Genomic DNA, 19,472 nt, shown 5'->3' with positions numbered 1-19,472 from the left:
AAGGCTGTAGGTCAGTTTATCAGGTTCTGACACAGATTGTAACGCTAAGAGCATAACACCAAACTGCTGTATTGAGTTAGTTTTAACATGTGTTCAAAGGTGTCAAATATCTTTCTCTAAAGCTTAAATGATGGGATAATACCTTTGATCATGTTAATTGTGGAATGTTCTTGATTTATTAATGGACGCTGATAGTGATACTCTTTCTTAAGAACTAAATGTAACCCTGAATAACTTGTTTGTTTTTATATTTTAATAAAATATTAGCAATTCAAAGCATTTCTGTATGACTTTTAAAAGAACAATTTCAAAGACGACGCAGTCAGACTGCTAAAATTAGTTTTTCATATGTACATCTTTATTGAAAAGGGAACAAAACAGGATCTTCCATTTGTTTGCAAAGAACTTTGTGAAGCAGAAAAACTTAAGCCTACTGAAAGTGTTTGCAAAAAGTCAAGAATATGTCTCTGGCCTGGATATAAGGTTTGTCCATAACTGGCAAAATGTCCTAGAAAATGATAATTGGCTGTTTTTCTGTTTATCACAGTGGTTGTGTTTGTTGTTCACTAATAGCAAGTTCCCACTTTTCCATATCAAATATTTTGGTTGTGTGTTTCTGTTTGCTGTGAAGCTCTTTTTGTTTTGCAGGGTTGACACATTGTGGGTGAAGCGGCCAAAAAATGTGCAATAGCACCAATTCACTGCACATTTAATAATGTCTAATAATAAATATTGAGTTGTCAGTATGGGATGCTTGAAGCATGATACTAAAACATTTAGTAGCAGGATAGTGGTAGATAACCAAAACAGCTTTTGGTGAAACCGTCTCCCCTGTTTTTCCGTGAAGAAAAAGAAGTAAAGGCCAAACTGAGGAGCTGGGTCTGGTGTAATTGCCTAATTGGTTTCACTGGAGGCTTCAGTCAATCGTTGGATGTCAGAGGTGCTCTGTAGCTATTAGTCACTTAAACATATAGGTCAGCAGGTCTGTCTTTGTAAACTTGGATTCATAGTTTGACACATTTCAACCTCTAAAACTTTGCAGAAAATAGATATAAAATTTTCCCTGAATCTCATTTTCTCACTTAATAAAAAAATGATGTCACCAGATATATTAAATACAACAATAAAGCCAAAGCATTGCTTATATCCTGTTTCTTTTGTCATTTATACTAGTCTTTAAAGCAGGGGTGTCAAACTCATTTCCACCGAGGGCCACATCAGTATAGCGGCTGTCCTCAAAGGGCCGGATATAACTTATACATGTAACTAAATGTAATGAAACATACATGTAACTACTCCTTAATGTTAAACAACTAATTTATTTATTTATTATAATTTTTGAAAGTGACAATTACAGTTGCATGGAAAACATATGTTTGCTTGTTATTCTAGCATAAATCCTTTCAAATTTGATTCTGTCAGGTTAGGTTATATGGACAGTGTTTGAGTCATAATGTTTAGTTGCCCAATTCGATATTTCAAGGCAGATTCCCCCTAGACATGAATAAATACACACCAATTTTTATTTTTTATTTTAAGAAATCAAAAACTTTTATGCCCCTCGGGGCCACATAAAATGACATGGAGGGCCACATTTGGCCCCCAGGCCTTGAGTTTGACATATGTGCTTTAACGTATACTGGGGGGTTGTATTTGCCAAAGCAAAGGTGAGACCAAAGAGAAGGGATGAAACGACTTAAAGAGCAGAAACTGGCTCAGAGGAGAACCAGTTCTCCAGCTGGGCTGCACCGAGGCGTGTAGTTATGTTTGAGAAAAGCTTCTTCCTTTCTTCCTGTACTTTTCTTCCTGCCACATTTATTTTAAATTGTCTTTCTTCTCTTTTCTTGCTACAGATGTAGAGGACTTTGCAGTTCCTTTACATAGAAGTGCCTGTAATCGGTGCACATTGATGAAATGAAAGTGCTGGGATTGTCCTACAAGCCACAGCACCTCCGTTTTGACTGTGCAGTCTACCATTAGTGCTAAGCTCATCTATAAGTGCCTTTCCTCCAGTGCCCCCACCCCTTTTTTCCGTTCCCCAGGTAGCAGGCCACATATTGACCTTTGAAACAGCTCATTTCCAAACGTTAACTAATAATACCGGTCACATGTATTCCCGGAGGTACATGCCCACTTGCGGTGGAAATATTGTTCTCCTTGCTCACCTGGTTTAGCACTTTATGCCTGTCTGATTACTATTTAACAGTTGAGTTCATTTCACAATGTTTAATAAAAAGCGTTTTGTTCCCGGATCAAAAGATTAGCTTCACCGCCGCGTTAGTTGATGGATCAGCGTGTGCTTGGGAGTGCTCGGCCTCAGAGGCTAAAATTTGGAGCCATCGCAGAGAACACCGGCTTTCTATTGTGTGATTGTCAAGCTGGTTGGCTGCTGTGGTGCACAAACCTAGATGCTGGCATCCACAAGGCCATTGAATAATGCCCAAGCATGCACGGACACACAAACACAGATGTTATCTGGAGGGAGAGTCACAGTCAGGTCAACTGGCTGAGCCTGTGGACAGCACTGTATTGTTGCTGGCTCTCATCTCTCTTGGACATTCAACAGTGCAGGCATTCAGTTGTTCCCTGTGACTCAGGACCAACAGCAGCCAGCAGCAACACCTGGCTTCACACCACCACACTGTTGTTCTCTAGAGGCTTGACAATTCAACAGCTAACCATGAGAATGTTGCAAATACAATTAGGTCCTAATAATATATTTAATTTAATTGAAATTATTTTATTCATTTATTTAACAGGGACAGTGTACATTAAAAGCATGGCAGCACAATTAGCACAATTAGCCCAAAGGCTCTTTTTCATCTGTAGTCCCCGGACAGGTGTTAAAATTGTCAACCTAAAAACCTCAAAGCATCAATTAATTACATTAATAGAAAATATACATGTACAATAAACAATTATTTAGAATACATAAAAACATGCACACAGTGAGAAACATAAAAACAAATATAAAAAGACACAAAGGTGACAGATCGGACAGGGAGGGGCAGGCAATAATATACTTCAATGTGGACATGTTTGTTGTGATATGAACCAGTTTTTAGGTGCTTTTTATACAGACTGTATGTGGTGAGGTCTCTAACAACCTAAGGGACACCAGAGTTCCTCACGTTGTTTGTTTATGTTTTTGATCATAAATATAAAGTATAAAAAGAAATTTGACGACAAATCATTACCACTTATTTTAACCCACTCCAATAAAAAATTGTGTTTTTCTTGTTCTTTTAACATGTTCTTGTGGCATTTTACTCATGATAGAGGACTTTTATAAAGAAAATTAAGCTAAAAATTGCATTTCTGAGTATTTCTTTATTCAAATTGTTGTGAATTAGGAGTAGATGAAAAAATGATGTTGGAAAAAGCTTGTAGTTGTGATGTAGAGGCTCCTACTGGCGGGCCACAAGCTCCCTGCTCCGCTCCATTCCGACACATCTACTTGTAGATAAATAGATCCTTGTATCTTGCATCAGTAATGTTATGTTGGGGGTGTGAGAGGCTGTAAGCTAGTAGGAGAGCATGTAAACAGGGCGGCAGTGGCTCAGGCGGTTGAGCGGGTCATCCAAAGATCGAAGGGTCGGCGGTTTGATCCCCACTCCCCCCAGCCAACTGTCGTTGTGTCCTTGGGCAAGACACTTCACCCTCCTTGCCTCCAGTGTGGCTCCACTGGTGTGTGAATGTGCATGAATGTCCCGGTGATGGTCAGAGGGGCCGTAGGCGCGAACTGGCAGCCACGCCTCTGTCAGTCTGCCCCAGGGCAGCTGTGGCTACAGCAGTAGTTACCATCACCAAGTATGAATGAGGAGTGAATGATTAATGGACACAATGTAAGTGACTTGAAAAGCGCAGATAAATCCAATCCATTATTATTATTAAACAGATGGATGATGGGAAGTGGGGACAGGGTTACTCCACACCAACAGTCCTGTCCACAATTAAGACGCTTTGCAGAAAATGTCCTAGAAAACAACATAGGAGTCTTAATTGTGAATAAAAACTACAGAATCATTATTTAAAGACCACTGGAAACGCTTCTAAAATAGATCAAAAGATGATTGGAGTGGGACTTTAAAAACCGTACACATCTTTACCTCCCCAAGCTTCCTTTTTTTTAAATATGAAGTTTTTAAAAAGCCATTCTTAACAGCATGGGTTTAACCTTTCCTCAACCCCTTTTTGAAATAATTTTAAATGGGTTTTTGAGGTTTCTGCAGCATTTAGAAATGAACAACCAGCAGTCTTCTTATTTTCTATGCTCAAATTCTGATTTTAAATGCCTGTTTTTCAGCGGTGAGAGAAATCAAGTTTTAGTCTTTGCACTCTAAGTTTGTCTCACAATAGTCTTTTTATGCAGACACCCAATGACACAAGTTTTTGAATCATCCATGATCCGGCATAGCATTACAAACTCTGTGACCTGGAGTTGTCTGTGTAAAACATCGGGAAAACTTCCAACACACAAAAACTGTTTTTCTAATATAAATAATAGACTACACAGGACATACCACAATTTGATTCTTAATATTAAAACACAAGTGGTTATTTATGCTAAGTTTATGTACTCAACTGTTAAGATTAAATACATGACAATTTTGTACAAATAGAGCCAGATTTGTCTAAATTCTGGTCTTTGTCAAGATGACTGCAGTGCCTCCTGTGTGCATGCGTTTATCAGTGCCTGTGGAGTTCATGTTGGACGAGGCAAACCATCATGTGGCTCATGTGGTGCCAGTGGAACTGGCCTGGCATTGTGATTGTGAAGCAGTTGTGCAGAGTCAGATGCGTACAAAACACCAGAACACCACAGCTGAGCAAATGACTCATCTCCCTGTTCCCCTCCCTGCCTTTTTCTCTTTTTCCCTCTCCATCTGTTCCTCTACTTGAATGTCTCTGTCTTTACAGGGGACATCACACAGAAGGGATACGAGAAGAAAAGAAGCAAGCTGCTGGCACCTTACATCCCACAGATACAAGGTAAGGCTCACAGCTGAGAGAAATTTACCCAAAAGCCAGTTGATTTTGATCCGGTTACATGTTTATCAGATATTTCACTTCTGATTTCAGAAAGCACGCTATAGATTTCACCTGCTTATTAATAAACCAACCTACATTTTAGTTTCCCCAAAACAGAGGCATGTCCTATTTCTGTATCAACAACAAGGAGATTGGTGCATATTCTGACGTCAAACCAAGGAGATGACATTCTGCAATCTGATTTGATGGTGACCCAGAAGCTCTCAAGACACAGACTTGCTCTGAGATGTTAGAAATCTTCACCACAATTTTACTTTTTGGAATAAAAACATACTTATTGGTCACAATAAGCAAATCAATGCAAAAAAAAAATATTGAGATAAAGCTTGTTTTTACAAATTACAAGTCATTGTTGTCAAATCTCTTGCTTTGAAACACACAACAGCAATGCTTTACATGAATTAGGATCTGAATGTCAGCAAGTTCTGCTTTTCTATACCATAATTTGCATTGCCCAGTAGTAAACAGACAATTCTTATGGTTTTTATTTAAATGAAATGATGTCATTGCACCTGTGCTTGTAGATAAGTGTAGAAAAAGTAGCCAAGACTACACCCACAGAACTGGATGTTCCCATTAGATCATACATCCTAATTTGACTAGTTTCGAAAGACCGGTTAACTTATTTAGACGTGGAAGAGGTTAACCTTATAGATATTGTGTGACAGCATCAAGGGCTACACCCTACAGGTTTGCTGTCACTGAATCACCTGGGGCCTCATTTATAAAACTTTGCGTAGGATTTGCGTCAGAAGTGGCGTACGGATGAAACATAGGACGTGCGTACGCACAGAAATATTCGGAGTTATAAAACCGTGCGCACGCACATCCTACGCATCTTTCCCTTAATAAATCACAACCAATTCTAAATGCTGCGCAGCTTTTGCGGCTTCATGACACGCCCATAGTTGCCCATAAATAGTCCGTGAAACGCCCACAAATGAATATTCATTGATTGCGAAACCATGGCAAACACAGAGAGGAAATCAAAATAACGTAACTTCACTCAATGTGAAGTAGAAGTTATCGTTGGCGAGGTGGAAAAGAGGAGAACAATGTTGTTTGGAGGGCACAGTGTGGGCATTACTAATGCCAAAAGGGCACGTGAGTGGCAGACGGCGGCAGACGCCGAAAATGCTGTAGCCTCACAACCTCGGACAGTGGCCGAAATAAAAAAGAAAAGGTCGGACATCAAAGTCAAGGCAAAAAAACGTCTAGCGCTGACCCCCCCCCCACACACACACACACACACACACACACTAACACACACCGGTGTCTGCCACGGGTGTGTGTGTGGGGGGGGGGCACCGGAGCTGACCCCTCTTGATGAGAGACTGGCGGCAATAATTGGGGAATCCCTTTTAAGTGGAGTGGTGACTGAGGCGCAGGGGGACACAGACGCGCCAGATGCACCGGGTGACACACCCCCAAAAGCCTGCAGAGGAAGTCGGAACCGGCTCATAAGCCACTCGTCCTCGTTTGCCAACAAGTCTCCTTGCTGTCTAAAGATGCGTTCACTCCGAATTCTTCCATTTGCCACATCTTCTAAGAGCGCAAGATCAGCCATTGTGCGTCATTACGCATTGTGATGGGGCATTTTATTATCATCCATTTAATTGCATCTGACAAGCTACAGATGTCGGTAATAATCGACGTGGAAATGGGAAATTGTTCAGCGCAAATGTAATTTCTTGTTGCTTTCTGAATGGTCGAGACATGCGTTGTTTTATCAAAAATAAAACAAACTAAAGGCATATGCATGAATACCATAATTCCGTACCTTATGAAGAAATGTTTTACTATGAAACAACTTTCCCCAGTGGACAATTAATGCATCTCTCTCTATCTATCCATCTGTCTGTCTGCACCTATATCTGCTCCGCCAGACGGACACATCGACGGGAATGTCAGTTTTGTAAATTATTTTGTTCTGTTAAATATATTATTTATGAGGATGAATTGCACAACATGCCAATATTGCAGAACATATTTCACTTTTCTTTTTGCAAATATGTGTTCATTTGAATTTCTGTTGTAATTTTCGTTTGATTTTTTTTGTTTGTTTCACTGCTGATCGATCAAACGGGTGTTGGTGTAGGCTGTTAATTGTAAGACTTGCTTTGTGAAGTCTTCATGTTATTTCTGAGAGGCAGTATTGTCATTTTCACTTTCACGTGTTTCTTCCATCTGCCGACGGTGTCGCCGTTTCTCATTTCACCTGTTTTTGTGCGTACGCCTGGGTCAGAGCTTGCGTGAAGGACCGCACATTTTCCCGTCAAGTTTGCTTTTTATAAATCTCAACTATTGCGTAGAGAGTGGCGTACGCCTTCTTTTGTGCGTACGCAACGTTTATAAATGAGGCCCCTGGACATTTTACTTCTTATGCTTTTCAATTCTCAATTTTTGAAAAAATCAGTTGTGTATTGTAGTTGGTTTGGCCTGCTTCCATAGATTTAAGCGTAAAGGAAGAAACAGTCTGGTATTAGCATCAGGGATGCCACAATTCTAGATTGAAAACCGAACCGTATATTATACCATTGAGCCAATACACGGGGAAAGTGAATCATTGCATCCCTACTACATACATGTTTACACTGAAAGTCTCAAACAATTGTACTACATTTATGAAGGATTTTTCATTTATTGTTCTATTACATTATATCAGGCTTGGTGTAAGCCGACTGAAAGGTTTTTGGTCATTGTTATTTACTTATTAGCAAATGAAAAAAAATGTTCTGAAATTTTTGTTTTTTGTATATAGAGAACGAATATAGGATGGCAGGAATGGTCATGTGTGTTTGCCTCTAGGATAGATTGAAATAAATAATACATTTTCTGCCACCACACATTCATAATTAGTGCTGTTATTTCCTTGTTTTTGCAGTTTTTTAACCATTTCCTAAAAAATTCAACATAATTTATTCTCATAAGCTATGGAGGGTTCAAAGATGCCTCCAAGCAACTCTATATTTATGCACTGATGTCCCCATTTCCCCTTTAAACGTACCCACTCTTTCATTGCATCGTTTTCAGAATTTCACTGGTTCTTCTTTTTAGGAGACATTGAAAGGGTCAGAAATAATTGGCATTTAAACATCAGAGGATTATATTCACCTCTCTTCTTTTTTTAATTTGTGTTTTATTTCCATATTTCTACTGTTAAAATGTTTTTCCTTAAATGGTAAAAAAGGCAAACCTGCTTCAAAATAATCTATGGATGAAAGACAGCTGTAATTGTTTAACATAATTTTTTTTGCCATATCATGACATTTTGAAATCATTTTGTTTCCAGAATGAAAAGTAGAAAAGTAGTTTGATGATATTGACAACAGGTAAATCTGCTCTTTCAAGAAGTGACTTTCAGACAAGTATCAGCAGTCACCAAACTGATAATCAACTGTTGGCAAGTGGGGGGTAAACATTCCTCGGGGTGTGCTATGAACCAATAAAGACAGGCTGAATAGGAGAGCTCCTGTGATTGGTTCAGTGTGATGTGTCTGCGACGTCTGCTCTGCCCAGCAACCTGGTCCTGTATCCGGGTTTGTTTTATAGACTTGTCATGTCTGAGAACAGGGGTAAGGCTGCCCATGGGTAGAAAAAAGAGGAGCAGCACAGTAACTGCATGCACCTGAGCTCACAGAACATGACTACTTAAATACCCTTGGGACCCTTTCTTTGAAATCGGGTGTAAATGTTCAAAGCCCACGTTGTCTTGCAGATAAGAATGTTACTCAGCATTGCAGTGTGTGCGCTGCCTCTGCCTGAAAGTTGCTGACTGTGTGGAGTTCACTGATCCTCTATAAGCTGCCACTGAAAAGCCATGCGGTGTGATAGCTGGCTGGCTGAATGAATGTCTGACAGGCAGCTTGGCATGCAAGGCACACAGATAGTTTGTCTTATAATCTGGCTGCTGTGTGAGCCAACCTATTTCTGCAGTTAAGTGAAAAAATGGTGGGAGAAGAGTATTTCAGTCTGTCGTCCTTCCTGCATGCATCAAAAAGAAATCCAAAGCTTTAGAAAAAGAGCTAGTTAATCTTTGTAGTGATTCATTGCTAAATGAAGCAGAGATGATGGCTGTAGTAGGTAAAAGACACAGTGTCTGCTTTATATAACACATGGGTTGGATTTGTTTGAGAATAGGATAAATCCATAAACCTTTGTTTAGGAAATGTTGTCTTTCTGACACTCATAGTTCTTAATCAACTTCTTTTATGATGTTTGTTCAGTTTGTCTTAGTTTCTCTTGGAAAGTCAACCGAAACGTTTGGAGTCATTGGATTAATTAAAGTAAATACTTTCACATGTGCATCCTACTCGGTTCAAACAAACCAGTAAGCCAGTGAAAATGTAATCAGGGCACCCTATGTTTTCATATTTACAATTTTGCAAACTCCCCCCCCCCCCCCCCCCAAAAGGAATTTTTGCTTCCGTCCTTATGCATCCACCTTTAGACAAACAGATCCATGTATGTCTTTGTTTTCCTTGTCCGAGTTGGTATCTGACTCAAAATTATACAGCTGGATTGCTCTGATGTTGCTCACCATTTGTGTTGCACTGGAAATGCTAGGTTGAGGTTGTACGTATAAACAGAGGGATGATGGGAAATGGGGCAAGCTTACTTCGCGCCATCCTTCCCACCTACAACTCAGAGTTCAGTTTGTAATGAACTACTGCCGCTCTGCAGAAACTATGTCTGAGAAGACAACACAGGTTATATATAAAAACGTCATAACCATTGGGAACGCTTTTGCAATAGATCAAAGGATGATTGGTGTAGGACTTTAATGGGAGCTTTTGATTAGGAGGCATTTTTGGTTCCCAGCATAAACCCTTTTCTCTTTTTCTGCAGGTGTAGATCCATCAATTGACAACAGGATCCAGGCCTCCTCTCAAGCTGTTCTTCCCAGTTCCAAGCAGAACAGGTCTCGGGCTGCGAACGCTCGGGATGAAAGGTTCAGATCTGGTAATCTCAAGAGTAAACTCTTAGAGTACGTATATTGTTTTTCTTCCCAACATGTGACTAAGCTCTGTGTGATCTTTCACAGACATTCACACTGAGGCTGTTCAAGCAGCCTTGGCAAAGTACAAGGAAAGGAAGATGCCCATGCCTTCCAAGAGGCGCTCTGTACTAGTTCAGTCTTCAGTTGAGGCATGCACCCCTCCAGGTGAGACCTCTATTCCTTCAACTATACCACATTTCTTCTCTGATCACTTCAAAATGACCACAGTTTGTTGTGTTGCTCTGCTCAGTAGTGAAACATCAACATGTGAAGAATGTGCCACTGGATGAGGGGCTGACATTCTTACTACTGTGTTCTATGGCAAACATTCCCACATGGGCCCACTTTGTATACTTGTATTACTGTTTACTTAATTATAATTTTTGGTATTTTACTGCGTTTTTCCATGCCTCCTCTGTTTATATTTTAAAATCGTTTTGCGGATAATCTGCATCAAATTTGATAAAAGTCTCTCAAGCACAATTTTGATTTATTAGTGTTTTTTTGAGGTGGGGGGTCTTAAAGCCTGCAGTCTTGGAAGAGAAGAGGGGATGCAGCAGGGGAGCAAGTAACCGGATTAAGAGCTTAGACACCAGGGTTTGATCAGAGGAAAGAAAGAGGCTCTTCATAGCGGTTTTGAGTCTCTCGAAGGAATCTGCTTTACTGTGCTGGTGAACATGTGGACGTCTCCCATTTGACATAGTTTTCCAAGATTACTTGGGAAAATTTGAGTACCAGTACTAATATCACAAAACACAATAAAAGCTAATAAATAATAAATAAAACAAAACTAATAAAAATATTATTATTTTTTGTTTACAGGGGAATGCTACTTTAAGCTTTACTACAGTTAGTAGTACAGTTTACCAGAGGTAATCATACACCAACTACTGATAATTAAGAAAAACTAAACTCTTAAGGCGTATGGTGGTGGAAGCATGCAGTAGCGCTAAAGGAATGTTGGAGGGACTAATATATTCTATCATAGTTGTTCTGACAAGGCTAGATATGTATTGATATATTTGAAGCAGCTTCTCAAGGGTATCACTCAAAAAATGTAAATTTTGCTCATGGAGGAGTCTTCTGTAGGGACAGTGACCTTTTAATCATTTGCTGTGCCTCAAAGTAAAAGAAGATAAGATATTAGAGTTACCGTCCATAAAACCACCCTCCTAACCACAACTCAAGAACAGGTTGATGGGAGCTCTGAAAGTCCCACTCTAATCATCTTGTGATCTATTTCAAAAGCGTTCCAGTGGTGTTTTAGTTATGTTTATGCTTTTTTTAGTGAAAAACAAAAAAACCTGTGTCATTTTCTAGGACACAGTTAGAAATCCGCCTCCGAGTTTTGTGCGGGACTGTTGCATCCCTCCTCTCTGCCTCCACTGCAGGGAGCTTGTGGCCCAGTCAATTTCCTTTTTTCTATGCCACAAATAAGCTTTTTTTCAAACTGCAGTTATTTGTCTGCTCCTGATTCACAACAATTTGAACAAAGAAATACTCAGAAATGCAATTATTGAGGTTATTTTTCTTTATAAATGGCCTCCATCATCAGAAAAATGCCACAAGAACATGTCTAAAACTCCAAAAACACAATTTTCATTGAAATGGTCTTTTAGAAAGCATACAAAAGCCAGAAAGGGCTACAAACTGAAACCTGAATTTACCAGCCCTATTTTGAGCAAATTTGCTAAAATTCTGATCGCTATAGAACTTGATGATATGTTCTCATCAACACAATTATTTATTTGACCTGCTTTATCCTTTGCTTGGGAGATACCCCCTTTTATCTGCCTAACTGTCATTTCCAGTCTGTTTGACTTCCAGATTGTTCTTTGAACTTCTTCTCTGACCCTCTCTTTCCCTCAGCTCCATATATCTGTGTCAGAGTTGGTTTTACAAAGATGAACTTAGTGAAACATCAGTTAGGAACAACAAACAGAGTTAAACAGGCATGATTACTTCTGTTAATTGTGAAAAACACCAACTTGGCTTGTTTCTAGGTCCAAATCGCCCAAACTTTTTGAAAGTTATACAAGACTGAGAGGGTGTGGGTTGTAGTAGCAGGTTGAATTAGCCTCACCAAGTGGAAAAAGTTATTGGTTTTAATACTTTGTTTTACTTTTTACTGTAGGCTTCTGCTAAATTTGGTAACTTTCTTTAAATTGTCTATTTAGTAAATATTGAATTATGGGGTTCATTTTGTAATACTTCTCCCAATAAAATCATCTTTTGATCTATTTTCAAAGCATTCCCAGTGGTCTTTCAATTATGATTATGCCATTTTTAGAAAAAATCCAAAAACCTGTGTTGTTTTTTAGGACATAGTTTATGCAGGGCGGCAGTAGTTCATCACAAATGCAATGCAGCAATGTGCCATCTTCTCTTCTCCCGCACTTGAGCTGATTTGCATGCTGGACGGGCACATCAGGGTGCTTGTGCAATGCGCCTGTGCTCCTGGGTTGTTGTGACATCACAACAGCTCATCAATTCAAAAACAGCATCTTAGAACAGTTTGATTGACACCAATTTAAAAGGAGAAATACTCACAATTGCAAAAATGATGAGATTTCTTATTAAATTTGTTCTCATTAATAAGAAAGATGCCACACGTTTATGTCAAAAACTCAAAAAACAGGATTTTCATGGGAGAGGAACTTCAAGCACATTATTGCTACCTTTCTCGTCAAAACAGAATTTGAATTTCCAACTTTCCTTTTGAAAAAGGAAATGTCCCACTAACAAAGTGTTTAGGATTGCTTAATTCATCAGTATATTGGGTAATTATAACCCATTCTTACTCATTAGGAGCAATTTAAAGTCACCACCCAACCTTTATCCTGTGACACCTGAGGAAACAGTTATAATAATAGCTCTGCAGCTCCAGCTCTGGAGTTTTTTTTTCCTAAAGAATCTGCACAGATTCTGCAGAAGTTGTTAGCAGGGAAGGAGAGCAGTCAGATCAATCACGAAGAACCCGTCTGGGAAGATGCTCAGTCATCCAGGTCATGTTATCACAGGATTCTGTTCTTTAGGGTATCTGGATTTTTTAAAGAGCTTTTGCTGCTCATCGCAGTTCTGAAGAATGGCCTGGTTCATTCCTGCCTGACAGCAGAAATCTCTGAGCTCTGCAAATCTGAACTTGTGGAGCTAATTGAGAGCAGTGCAGGTGTTTTTCTGAGTTTCTCTGGAGCCATAGGAATCTTCAGTACAGACATAAAGACTTCTTCAAAAAAAAAAATTTGGGGTTTACTTTCATTCCTTTGCATAATACAAGAATCAGCTTCACATGAACTGAAAGACTACATAACTGGTTTCAACTTTTTACTCTGTTCAATTAAGACAGGAAGAGAAGACATGCACACACGCTGACAGCTGCTTCCATCAAGACATGAGCCTCGATCTTTGTATCTCGTGCAGATATTCACATGCATCTTTTGTCAACAATTCTTTGTATTTATTCAGATTTTGTTTGCAAACATAGCGTGTTTTGTAAGATTATATTTATGAATGTTTTTGAAAATAGATATTGAGTTTAAAAAAACTTAATATGACTTCAAATTGCTACTCTTTTCCTTCTACACCAAAAGTACCAGATTAAATGGCAAATATAAAAACATAAAAATCCAAGACTAAAACACAATTCTGAGCTAGTATCCATCTGCTTCATTGTTTTTCACTCCTAAAGAAAAGTATTTGGTTTAACTTTTTTATGGATTACCTTTTGTCTTTGTATCATTGTCTACGATTTGACTTTTGTTCCGACATTTTCCGTCAAACGCAGACACCTCCTCGGCTTCCGAAGATGAAGGCTCACTACGTTGGCAGGGACGCCTGGCCAGTTCCACACCCTACCAGGGTCACAGTCACCCAGCCGTAGAGCACTGGTTTAACCGAGTCATCCAGGGTTCATCCACCTCATCCTCTGCCTCATCCACCTCATCCCACACGGGAGGGAGATCTGCCACCAACAGCAGTGCCCACCAAGCCCTCAATGCCAACGCTGCAGCAACTGCTCTGGCTGACCTGATGGCGCACACCCAGCTAGGTCAGTGACACACCACGTCCCACATGGCATCACATATGGTTTAGTCAAGATGTTCAATAATTGGGCACTACATATGTATGTTCCCCCTCTTTTACTTTGTAGCTTTCCAGTATTTGTTGAACTCAGTGGACATTTGTTAGGCAAACGTGTTGTCTTAGCAGAGGCTGAACTTTTCTTAGAATGTTAAAAAAGTTTTCCACAGTTACATATTTGACCACTTTCATACCTTCTCCTGATATACAGAAGCATGTTTTTTTGCTAAACAAAGTAAGCAAGAGACAGTTTTAAAATCACACATTTCTAATTAGTCACTGCCATCCGCTGTCTTATCATTTAACTGTAGAAATGAGTTTAGAGCCTCAGAACAGGCAAAAGTGCTTGGTCTCTGTTGCTGTTTGAGAGTCAGAGGCTAGCTAACAAGATGGAAAAATGCGTCTCAGTGTGAATTTGTGTGTTCTATGCTTGTTTTTGTTTGTGTGGTGAGACTTTGTACACTTTTTGTTGCTCAAAAATGAGCTTGGGTTGTGTCATAACAGCAATTGTACTCTACTGTTTCTATACCTACATGGGTCTCCACCTCTATCCAGGCATTACCAAATTCACGAACAGCATTGTAATATGAAATAATGTTTAAAGTCCCACTACAATCATTTTTTGATCTTATAAAAAAGTGTTTCCTAGTGATCTTTTAACTATGATTATGCAGTTTTTTTTAGGCAAAATGAGAAACCTGTGTCCTTTTCTTGGATATAGTTTCTGCAGAGCGGAAGTAATTCACCTCTGTAGGCGCAGAGTAAATGTTCCGTGACTTCCCATCCTCCCTCTGTGTACACTCTCTCTAGCTAACTTACAGCCCCTCACACCCCAACCAAACATCAGCAGTGCAACAAACATTGCAAGCAAAATCAGAGCTATCCAGCCGTACAATTGGCAGCTCAGATGAAGAAAACAAAGATTTACATGGATCTATTTGTCTACAAGTGGATGCATCAGAATAGAGCAGAGCAGGGAGCTTGTGGCCCATTGACTGTAGCACCTACATCACAGTGAGCAGCTTTTTTCAACAGCATTTTTTTCGTCTGCTCCTGATTCACAACAATTTGAATAAAAAAAAACGCAGAAACACAATTTTAAACTTAATTTTCTTGATACACGTCCTCCTACATGAGAAAAAGGTTCCAAGTACACGTTGACACAAAAAACACAATTTTCACTGGAGTGGATGTTTAATGATCAGTTTAAGTCACTTAAATTCCTTTGCTATATGCTTATTACCAGAAAACTCTCAACCTTGACACCAGTGACAAGATGGAAAGTAAATTGCTGATGTTGCTAACTGTGTTTTCCTTCTAGCAGCTGTACAGAAAGTAAAATGCAATATGAAATCCTGTGACTTTCTTTGTATTCGCTGGTTGTCAGTTGACATCAGAGGGATCCTGTAAAATGAAACCATTTTAACTATTGAAGGCTTTGACAAGGAAAGAGGGACTTTATATACATATATATAAAATCTCTTCGTCAAGAGTCAGTCATGCTTGTCCATTTTTCATTTACAATGCCATTTTAAATATATTTTAGATAAAATGTTCTTTCATTCACATTGCATTATTCCACCATGACAAAATGAATGGCTTGCTGAACAGTTCATTCAGTCAAAAGGAGTTGTTTCATATTGTGTTTTTATGCTATTTCAGATATCAGGTTTTTCAGAGCAAAACATTTTATTTTTTATATAATTTTACTTTTAAAAGAACCTTATTATTTTAGTTATAGCTTGAGTGGGGCTGTGGTGTTCTAGTCTGTACAGTTCAGGTTTTAAGCAAGATTCTTTTGAGTAAAATAAAAAAATACGATAATTGTTTTTTGTGTTGTAGAGTAAACTGTCCAAACAAATTGGATGAGTTTAAAGAGTAACTGATCTAAAAAACGTTTTATAAATGTAGAACTTTAGGTTTTTTCTGTCCTAAATGGGGCCTAATTACCTAAAAAAATAGGTGCAACAATCATATACGTAGTCCATAGTTGGTCATCCTTCTTTAAAATGATTAATTCATGCTTGTTGTAAAATGCAACCCCTTAAAACGTTGTTTTTACTTTTTATAAATGGTGCAGACAGTCTCTGAATCGAATCCCAAAGCCTTTGGGGCTGACCTTTTGCTGTCCCGTGGTTTAGGTTTTCTCATAACGTCGACAGCAGAAAGTAGCCCTGACCTTTTAACCCCACAAACCCACTCATCACAGATAACCACTTGGCGCCTCCAGACGTGACGGGCCTGTCGGAGTGCTCCTCACATCATGTGGAGCGGCCCCAGGTGGCCTCGATGCGAGGCGTTTCCCGCAGCCACAACCACCAGCCCAACGTCATGGAGACTGCAGATGGTGAGTTACTCCTTCCACACACAAAACCTGCGCCCCCTTCAATTTGCAGTATCCCCCTGCTGTCTGTCCGTCTGTCTGTCTGCTCCTCAGACAGTTTGCCTGTCTGACCGACAAAAGCCACTGACTGACCCTTTCTTGTTGCCATGGTAACAGTGCACCTCTCCAGCCTCCTGAAAATTCTCCTATATTTATTTAAAGTGATGTTCTTAGCTAAGACATACAGAAAGATAAGCATTCTTAATGATAATTTATATTTCTTGAACCATGACTAACCAAGCTTTTATGTCAAATATCCTTAATAAGCTGTTTCCAAAAACTAAACACTGCTCTAATATCCAGACCAACTTTATGCATGATATTAAAAATATAAAAGTAACTAAGAGGTTTTCCATAATTTACTACATAAAATATTCATAAAATAATAAAATTCTTTCCCCCCAAACTGCAAAATGTTCATGTAAATTGACATTTTTTGTCTGTGTACAGATCACAGCTACCAGATGGATAGTTGGAGTCTAGTCTTTTTATTTTCTGCGTACTATTTAGAAGTATAATTCATGCATTCATTAGCAGGTTTCGAATTTCTAGGGTTATACAAACCATTTGTTTTCTTTTAATTGGCTTAATGGCTTATTATTATAAGCATTAAAATTTTTCTTATCCAAGTCATTAAGTATTAAAAAAGAATATTACAACAATTAACAGGAATGTCAGAAATCAGCCTGGGAAATGAACAGCAGTGATATGAGATTGTCAGAACTATTTTAAACACACCTAATAACATATTCATCCTCATACTCAAATGCTTTTGTGTATCTTTTAACCAATACAAAATAATTGATCTTCTAACTATATAGCAGTGTTTTGCATTGTATGAATTAACTACTAAGCCTTAAAAGTGTGTGTATTTACTTATCTTGTGTTTGCCTCCACTATCATTTGGGGAAAATGTGAATGTCTTTGACTTTAACATGTTAACAGACATGATAAAATAATTCTACACCTTCTGTGTTCCAATATCAATGTCCCCACCTGAATCTGTTTTGAAGAATTAATTATGAGGACTGAGCATGTCAAGGACAGGTGTGACTCTATGGCCTGGTGAATAATTAACCTGTTTTCATTCAGAATTCTTATCTCAAAGTGAGAAAACTTGGACCCGTCAGTTTGTTGTTCTCAGTGCACGCTGACACCAGTCAAACAGCCTGTAGCCACGCAGAGGCGGTGGCCGTCTACTACTGTTGCCGTTCAATATTCTCCCATAGATGAAAGGAGAAAACTCAAAACGGAGTAATTTCAGTTCCATCTGGTCCCTCAGTATGTGTTGCTCCCTTTAATGCGTTCTTAAGGTTAATCCTGCTGTGCCTTATATGCCAATTATTATTTCTGCTATTAAGCAAAGAATAAATAAACTGTTTATCCTAATTTGCTTCTTTTTCTGAGAGCTTACCTATGTTCTTTGAAGTGAAGTTTTTTTGCAAGCTTAATCTAACAAAACATCATACAAAACTAAACTTTACAAATGCAGTTGTAACTGTTTTGATTTAATCACATTTTATCCAATAAGAAATGATCTGTATTCAGCTGTAAGAGGAAACAAAATGTGATTGATATGCATTTATTTTTTACAAATATTTAGCAAACAAGCTCAAAAACAGAATTACCATACTAATGAAAAGAACGCATTTTGCTCAGTTTTTAAAATAATGTTAATGGTGTATCCTGTTTTTGCATCGTCTGCATTTCCTTCAAAAATAAAACTTCTGTGTGATAAATGTTACTTTTGTACTACTGAAGAACATTTTACTATGAGTACATGGTATCACCCTTTTATCACGATTAACCAGAGATCTGCATGTACCACTGGAAGCTGTAGAACTATTGAACATGATGAAATTCCAGCTGTGACTAAGTTCATGTTGGCTGTGAAATCAATAATTAGGGCTCATTAAAGTGGCAGGGTTCAGCGCCTGTGCGCAAGCGGCTGCCTGATTTGTGCCACTGGCCTGCACACATCTGCTCTCAGAGCTGTTTCTGTGGAAGGGGGCAGCCTCTGCCTCAGCCAGCCCTGGTAAAGCCAGACAGACTGGGCATGCTGTGCGCACATTTGACTTGCAGCTTCTGTGGCTGTCTGGAATGTCAAACACAGACCCTAACATTTCGAAACCAAAGTTTCACATTTGATAGTAATGGGTTTTGTTCTGTGGTTTCATTTGAAATATGCCTAGAGTGCACATGGACAACTCTCAATCTCATTTGACATATTGATTTTTCTTATTCCAATTTTCATCATTTGTTGTTTTTGTTCTGTTGTTGTCATTACAAGGTTATGCCTCTAAGTTTATCATGTACATCTCATCCTTTTTTAAGCGCAAAGTCAGATCAATTGCATAAAAATAGCTGCTTATAATTCTTTGCTCTACTGTGTTGTGTTGTTCACAGAGCATATCTTTGTTGCCTGGTAACAGGCTGGGCTGTCCTTCATTCCTTATCATAGAAATGAGGTGTTTGAGTGACTTCTAAATGTGACCTTCAGGTGACTGTGGAAAACTTTGTGACCAACTGGTTTGCTTTTGTGCTGCAGTGAAGGAAAGCTTACTATCCTGTGTGTTTAACCTGAACACCATTCTGACCTTTTTTCTGTTTTGTCCTCCTTTTTTATTGTCAAACTTCTTCTCCTCACAATTATCTTTGAATATGTCCATGCATGTCCCCCTGTCTGAACCTCTCTGGTGTTGCTTCCCGTCTGTCGCTCCTGACATCCTCGCCTGATCTCATTTATTGTAACCTTCTTATGTTCAACTCAAAATTCCCTTTAAAGGAGTACCGGTCAGCAGTCGTGTCTCCAGCAAAATCCAGCAGCTGCTCAACACACTGAAAAGGCCAAAGCGACCACCACTGCGAGAGTTCTTCGTTGATGACTTTGAGGAGCTTTTAGATGGTAAGCTGACCCGACTTTATTGCTATGAATCAACAAATCATCAAAAGTCCACT

General features: G+C 39.0%; 1 protein-coding gene across 3 annotated transcripts in view; it reads left to right on the top strand.

The window, feature by feature from the left end:
- The window catches only part of dip2a (disco interacting protein 2 homolog A), an 82,826-nt gene that overhangs the window by 42,949 nt on the left and 20,405 nt on the right, over positions 1-19,472 (top strand). For 2 of the 3 annotated variants that reach the window (XM_023951214.1, XM_023951215.1), the window contains exons 2-7: positions 4,921-4,992; positions 9,901-10,014; positions 10,097-10,216; positions 13,836-14,099; positions 16,341-16,478; positions 19,300-19,419. In XM_023951214.1, the coding sequence (XP_023806982.1) occupies positions 4,921-4,992; positions 9,901-10,014; positions 10,097-10,216; positions 13,836-14,099; positions 16,341-16,478; positions 19,300-19,419 (828 nt within the window). The remainder of the gene's footprint in view (positions 1-4,920; positions 4,993-9,900; positions 10,015-10,096; positions 10,217-13,835; positions 14,100-16,340; positions 16,479-19,299; positions 19,420-19,472) is intronic. The other variant, XM_023951216.1, reaches the window with a different exon arrangement.

The sequence above is a fragment of the Oryzias latipes genome, chromosome 21, assembly GCF_002234675.1.
Source record: "Oryzias latipes chromosome 21, ASM223467v1".
Taxonomy (NCBI): domain Eukaryota; kingdom Metazoa; phylum Chordata; class Actinopteri; order Beloniformes; family Adrianichthyidae; genus Oryzias; species Oryzias latipes.
The sequence above is the reverse complement of the archived record's forward strand: the minus strand, read 5'-3'. Positions and strand labels throughout refer to the sequence as shown.